The sequence below is a fragment of the Clupea harengus genome, chromosome 3 (assembly GCF_900700415.2).
Source record: "Clupea harengus chromosome 3, Ch_v2.0.2, whole genome shotgun sequence".
Classification (NCBI taxonomy): Eukaryota; Metazoa; Chordata; class Actinopteri; order Clupeiformes; family Clupeidae; genus Clupea; species Clupea harengus.
Genome location: NC_045154.1, coordinates 17,873,231 through 17,880,730, shown reverse-complemented (window position 1 = coordinate 17,880,730; position 7,500 = coordinate 17,873,231). Strand labels below are relative to the sequence as shown.

The 7,500-nt window shown below is 49.0% G+C and overlaps 1 protein-coding gene across 2 annotated transcripts in view; it reads right to left on the bottom strand.

The window, feature by feature from the left end:
- The window catches only part of dennd4a (DENN/MADD domain containing 4A), a 54,484-nt gene that overhangs the window by 21,755 nt on the left and 25,229 nt on the right, over nt 1-7,500 (bottom strand). For both annotated transcript variants that reach the window (XM_031564812.2, XM_031564815.2), the window contains one exon: nt 4,375-4,508. In XM_031564812.2, the coding sequence (XP_031420672.1) occupies nt 4,375-4,508 (134 nt within the window). The remainder of the gene's footprint in view (nt 1-4,374; nt 4,509-7,500) is intronic.

Sequence of the window (7,500 nt, the reverse complement as noted above, 5' to 3'; positions counted from 1 at the left end):
CATGATGGGACGCTCAAGCAAATACAGACAGAACAAAAAGGACTGAAATAATATATTGGTCTAACATGAACACATGTACACACACACACACACACACACACACACACACACACACACACTCACAGAGATACACATGCACAATCACACACTTCCAGTGTTCAGTCACTAAGAGCATTGGCTTTGTTGGTGTTCCAGTGTGTGTGTGTGTGTGTGTGTGCAAAGTGCCATTTTACAGGGACAAGGCCTGACAATGGCAGTAAATCCTGGAATAACGGAGGCTTTTCATTTGCGCAAACTGTTTCCCGGGAGCGTGCGCTTTGTAGTTGGCTGGGGACGTCGGGAGAGAGTATTTGTGTAGACAGCGCTTCCCTGAAGAGATTTGCTGTCGCCTGCAAACCTCCAGAGAGGATTATTCTAGTTTGGTTACAGACGCCTAGAGGTTTTTTATTGTCATCATTATTAAAGTACCAGCTAGCAGCCGAGAGGGACTTGGCCTTCCCTCATTAGGTTTAAAGTGCAGCGCAGGAATAAATAACGAGACAACTGCAAAATGATCAGTGTCTCTGGTTTAACTAGTTATAGGTATGTGTTGGAGTAAAATGAGCATTTTTATTTTATTCTTTAAACTACTGAGAACATTTCTCCCAAATTCCAAATACAAATATTGTAATTTAGACTGGGAAAAACAACAGACCTGAAATAATCCAAAGAAAACAAGTTCATATTAATTTTGAAACAACACTTTACTAATACTAATTAATTTAGGACGAGTATTCGGTGGAATAACGCTGATTTTCAATCACGGCTCTCCTGCGTCCGGGCGTGCTCTCGACCAGTCTTTCACACTGCTGTTGGGGGACCTTGTGTCACTCTTGGCGTAAACATTCAAGCAGCTCAGCTTTGCTTGATGGCTTCTGACCATCCACCTTCCTCCCGATCACATTCCAGAGGTTTTCAGTGGGGTTCAGGTCTGGAGGTTGCGCTGGCCATGACAGGGTCTTGATCTGGTTGTCCCCCAGATTGGGATGGCCATGACAGGGTCTTGATCTGGTTGTCCCCCAGATTGGGCTGGCCATGACAGGGTCTTGATCTGGTTGTCCCCCAGATTGGGATGGCCATGACAGGGTCTTGATCTGGTTGTCCCCCAGATTGGGATGGCCATGACAGGGTCTTGATCTGGTTGTCCCCCAGATTGGGCCTCAGAGTCGGGAACATTGCCAGAGCAGAGGGAAGCTGGTTTTCCTCCAGGATGACCCTGCGTGAGGCTTGATTCATGCGTGCTTCCCGAACACAGAGACACATCTGCCTGATCCAGCCTGACTGAAGCACCCCAGAGATCCGATCCTCCACCCCCAAAGACTGATCCACCACCCAATGCACCCCCAGACTGATCCTCCACCCAATTTCACACTGTGGCTTTTAGGCCTCTCCGGGTCTCCGTCTAACCATTAGGCGACCAGGTGTTGGGCAAAGCTGAAAGTGGTTCTCAGCAGAAGATGACCTCAGTCCAGTCCTCTATGGTCCAGTCCTCTATGGTCCAATCCTCTATGGTCCATTCCTCTATGGTCCAATCCTCTATGGTCCAATCCTCAGTCCATTCCTCTATGGTCCAGTCCTCAGTCCAGTCCTCTATGGTCCAGTCCTCTATGGTCCAATCCTCTATGGTCCATTCCTCTATGGTCCAATCCTCAGTCCAATCCTCAGTCCAGTCCTCTATGGTCCAATCCTCTATGGTCCAATCCATAGATATATATAAAGGCTAGACGTCTCGTCCGCGTTGCCAGCCAGCGGAGTCGAACGTCCGCACATGGCGGCCATCTTGCCCCAGGCAGCTCGCTCACCCATAACATTGTGTTGGTAGTGGTATGTACTTTTTGAATAACCATAACTTGCTCCATTTTCAACGGATTTACAAATGGTTTGGTTTCTTACAAACGTTATTAACGTGGTTATAATTCGGGATGCTATTTGGATATTTTAAAGAAAATAACATAAATATTCATAAGTATGCAGTGTCATAACTAACTAACTAACTCTGACGTTTATAACAAACCAACCCGTTTAAAAATCTGTTGAAAATTGAGCAAGTTATGGTTATTTAAAAAGTACATACCACTACCAACACAATGTTATGGGTGAGCGAGCTGCCTGGGGCAAGATGGCCGCCATGTGCGGACGTTCGACTCTGTTGGACGAGACATCTAGCCTTTATATATATCTATGGTCCAGTCCTCTATGGTCCAATCCTCAGTCCAATCCTCTATGGTCCAGTCCTCAGTCCAATCCTCTATGGTCCAATCCTCTACGGTCCAATCCTCAGTCCAATACTCTATGGTCCAGTCCTCTATGGTCCAGTCCTCTATGGTCCAATCCTTACGCTCCTACGCTTATGTGTTTTGCATGACTTCAGCCTGGCCCCTAGGAGCCTGTTTTGAATCGTCCCCGCCGCCGCACACTTCACTTCCCCCCAACAGCTGTCTGCCATTCTATTTTAGTGGGTCGCCTGATGTCATCTCACGGTTGTTGAGCGCCATTCAAAAGGGTTGCCGGTCCTCCCGGTCAGTGGAGCGCCGTTTCTGCTCTCTGCTCTCTGCCAGTCTGTGCGGTCCCCAATGACTGTTGCATGACCTTGTTGTTATGGATCTGCCATCTTGAAAATCTTATGGATGGAAGTAACCTGACGCTCACTCTATCCCTCAGCCAGTAAACGGCCAGTAGTGTTTGGTGTGGTCAGTAATTATTGGCAGTCAGTAGTAGGGCTGAACGATTTGGGAAAATAATCTAATTGCGATTTTTATCAAAATATTGCGATTGCGATTCGATATGCGATTTTTTTTTTATCCTCTTTTTTCCCCCCAACAAAACGTAATGAATGATTTAAATATGACCAACACAATATTAGATACATTTAGTGTAAAATATTCTTTCCCAAATTTTACATTTTTAGTTAACTGCTCATTACAGAAACAAGAACAACAAATCGGTGGCTTTGCCACTATGCATTTAAGTAATTCAAAAAAAGTAATTTTAAGTATAAACACTAGGCATGCACTTTTTAAACACTGTGTGCAAAATGTGCCATCTTTTTATTTATTTATTTATTTTTTTACCACGTTTTTTAATCGCGAACGTTGCGGTTAGAAAATCGCGTTTTATCATATCGCGATTAAATCGCAAATGCAATTAATCGTTCAGCCCTAGTCAGTAGTGTTTGGTGTGGTCAGTAGTGTTTGGTGTGGTCAGTAATTTTTGGCAGTCAGTAGTGTTTGGTGAGGTCAGTAGTGTTTGGTGTGGTCAGTAATTATTGGCAGTCAGTAGTGTTTGGTGTGGTCAGTAATTATTGGCAGTCAGTAGTGTTTGGTGTGGTCAGTAATTATTGGCAGTCAGTAGTGTTTGGTGTGGTCAGTAATTATTGGCAGTCATTAGTGTTTGGTGTGGTTAGTAATTATTGGCAGTCAGTAGTGTTTGTCGTGGTCAGTAGTGTTTTTTATTCCAGTTATTTTTGAGGTACTACTAGCACTGTTTTTGCCATCCAGCTAGTCCTATTGCACAGCAGTGGCCTCTCCTTGTTGTTTCAGATGATCACCTAATCAATAGCCCATTAAGATGATCACCTAATCAATAGCCCATCAAGTAGAATAAGTCGGGCTTGTGTTGGAATTCAACAGAAACTGGAATTAAATGGCTGCAATACATGTAGAGATGCTGACTTCAGAAGATCTTTCCAGGGCTGTATGTGGCTGTGTGTGTGTGTGTGTTTGGGTGATTGTGTGTGATTGTGTGTGTGTGTGTGTGTGTGTGTGTGTGTGTGTGTGTGTGTGTGTGATTGTGTGTGTGTGTACGTGTTTATATGCGTGGCTGCACATGATTTTTGTTTGAATTCATTAGTTGATTATCAGTGCATGACTGTGGCCATGCATGCACTTTTGTGCATGTGAATGTTATGTGCATGCATTATGCATGAGTGCATATGTATGTGTGTTCTAGATATGCACTCGCATCTTTATGAGAGCGTTGGTCAGAGCGTGTGTGTGTGTGTGTGTGTGTGTGTGTGTGTGCGTGCAAGGGTGTATTTTGTGTGAGCATACTGTATATGATGGTATGTTTGTTTGTCTATGTATGTGTGTGTATATGTGTGTGTATATGTGTGTGTGTGTGTGTGTGCGCGCGCGTGTGTATATGTGTGTGCATGTGTGTGTATGCGTGTGTGTGTGTGTATGTACGTGTGTGTGTGTGTGTGTGTGTGTGTGTGTGTGCGTACGTGTGTGTGTGTGTGTGTGTGCATGTGTGTGCGTACGTGTGTGTGTGTGGGCGTACGTGTGTGTGTGTGTGTGTGTGTGTGTGTGTGTGTGCGTGTGTGTGTGTGTATTGTACCTGTAGCGTGCTGTGGGCTCCTCTCCCTCGGGCACGGGGGGCAGTTCTGGGGGGGTGACGAAGACTGTGTGTTCACTGCGGTGGGACTTATCCAACTCAATGAGCCGAGCGTCCTCCAGCTTCTCACTGTCCACCTGAGGACACACACACACACACACACACACGTTAGCAGCATGAACACACACATACACACACACACACACACTTCATCAAACATGCACATACATATAGACATCGTTGCACATGTACATGCACACAGACATACACACACACACACACACACATACACACACACACACGCATACACACCACAAATACACCTTCATGAAATACACACAAAATCAGAATCACTTCAGCACCATCATACATTCATCACCCATTTTCATGCGTTTTACTTGGATCTGAAAGTAACACACACACAAACATCATTAAGAGCAGACTACCCCCCCCCCCCCCCCCACACACACACACACATACATCATTAAGAGCAGTCACCACCCCTCCGCCCCCCCCCCCCCCCCACACACATACATCATTTATGAGCAGACACCACACACACACACACACACACACACACACACAGACCATGACACACACACACACACACACACAAACAAACACACACATGCACAAACACAAAGCCTCCCCTGTCATGTCTGGGTGGCAGACACACTAATGCCAAATTAAGGCCAGTGGCAGTGGAGCCGCTCCCAGACGTGTCAAACCCCACCCTGCACCGCTAATCTGGCAGTGGGAAGCCTGATCCTCCACTGATCCCAGATCAGGTCAGGCATGAGGAGGAGGACGGGGAGGTTGAGGAAGAGGATGAGAAGGAGGTGGAGTCAGGAAAAGGTTGGGGGGTGGGGAGGGGGAGGGGTTCTTTCGGGTTGGGTCTGGGCCCGCATGACATCACCGCTTTGTCCTAATCCAGCCTGGGCCGTGGCCCTGCAGGCGGCCAACATCAGCGAGCTGCACAGAAGAGAGAAACAAGCCTGATCCAGCCAGCTCTCTCTCTCTCTCTCCCTCCTTCCCTCTCTGCCTCCCTCTCTCTTTCTCCCTCCTTCCCTCTCTCCGTCTCTCTCTCTCTCTCTCTCCCTCCTTCCTTCCCTCTCTCCCTCTCTTTCTCCCTCCTTGCCTCTCTCTCTCCGTCTCTCTCTCCCTCCCTCCCTCCCTCCTTCCCTCGCTCCCTCCCTCCACCCTCCAATCCAATCACCTACCATCTGCTGCCTCCACACCCCGATGCTCGCTGACCTGGGCTTAATTTGGCTGTGCCATGGTGGAGCTCTGGGGACATGAGACCATTACCGCCGGCCGAGCTGATTCCATGACGGTTAGCGAGCGAGCGGGCCGCTTGGCCCTGTGTGAGTGCAGGCTGAGCCGTCTGCCTGGCAGCCTCGACTGGCGACCTCATACTGAAGATGACATGGGCCTAGTCGGAGGAGAAGGGCTGTTTTCTTCATTCACATGTGTGGGTGCCTGATTTGGTTCAATAAAACCGTGTAAAAAAAAGGAAAACCCATAAAAAACATGCATAAAACAAACCCATGTCTAGCCTTTCTGAAAGGTCATAAACATAAACATGGTCAGTTTCTGGGCCAACTGTGACGCTGTGATGCTGTGACCTGCGTGGACAACAGGGACGCTGTGACCAGCGTGGACAACAGTGAGGCTGTGACCAGCGTGGACAACAGCTCTTCAGCCTACTGCGCGCTCCACGGGGCCTGTGCGTCGGAGCCCCACCACCGTCACACAACGGCATTGTCATCAGTTCTGACTCCTCCAGCGCTGCGTGACCTGGATTCCACCGGGCACAGGCTCCGTGCGCCGACCTGCTGCTCACCCACCGCAGGACAATGGCAGGCTCTTAGGCGGAGTGATGTTATGATGTTAGTGATGCTGAGAGCAGACGCCGGGGGAGACGGTGCTGCTGTCTCCTCCGCTCTGAGTGCTGCTGAGCCCGGGGTCGACAGGGTGTTCCCGCTCATCACGGCTCGCATGGGGGGGGGGGAAACCAACTTGCATTCGGCTCCAGCTGTGACTTTTCAATTTCTGAACCAATTTATTTTTAGTCGAAATGCTCCAAGCGGTTCAGAATTTTGGTGCGGCAACCGGAACGGAACCCGTTCCCTTCTGGTCGAAAAGGGGCAAGATGGAGCTGCGGCAGGCTGAGGGGAGAGGCATAGAGCTGGGTCTGATGGGTCTGATGGGTCTACTCTCTCCTGGGCTGAGGACACAGGCATAGAGCTAGATCTGATGGGTCTACTCTCTCCTGTGATGGGGTAGATGCAGGCTGAGGGGACAGGCACAGAGCTGGGGTAGCAGAGCTTGGTCTGGCAGTCCCCAGTGATGGGGTGTAGGCTGACGAGAGGGCGGGGCCGTCTCCTGTTCCACTCTACTCCTGTAAGTGGATGATTCACTCAGCTGGTATTTAGGCCGCAGGGACGAGCAGGGATGTAGCCTGTGCTCGACCCTCACTGCGTGGCCTCTGCAAGCTCCACAGCACACCAGCCTGTGCTCGACCCTCACTGCGTGGCCTCTGCAAGCTCCACAGCACACCAGCCTGTGCTCGACCCTCACTGCGTGGCACAACCTGCAGTGGCAACAACAGCTAAACCATTCAACCAGTGGGGGTGGGCTGATGGCAACAACAGCTAAACCATTCAACCAGTGGGGGTGGGCAGCTAAACCATTCAACCAGTGTGGGTGGCCAGCTAAACCATTCAACCAGTGTGGGTGGGCAGCTAAACCATTCAACCAGTGGGGGTGGGCAGCTAAACCATTCAACCAGTGTGGGTGGGCAGCTAAACCATTCAACCAGTGGGGGTGGCCAGCTAAACCATTCAACCAGTGGGGGTGGCCAGCTAAACCATTCAACCAGTGGGGGTGGGCCGAGGCCGGAACAATGGAACGAGGCCCCTAAACAACATCTACTAATGAAATGAAGTATGGCAGTGTTCTTACAGCGGAGCAGCCTATAACTAACCTACTTGGTGATGAGTTTAGAGCCAACTTTGAACTTATATAATATGGTCAGGGCCCTACTGTTTAGCCTACAGTATATGTTAGAAGGGATAGCTAGCCTGATAATGCAACGAGAACTGATTCAAAGAATGGAACGATACATAG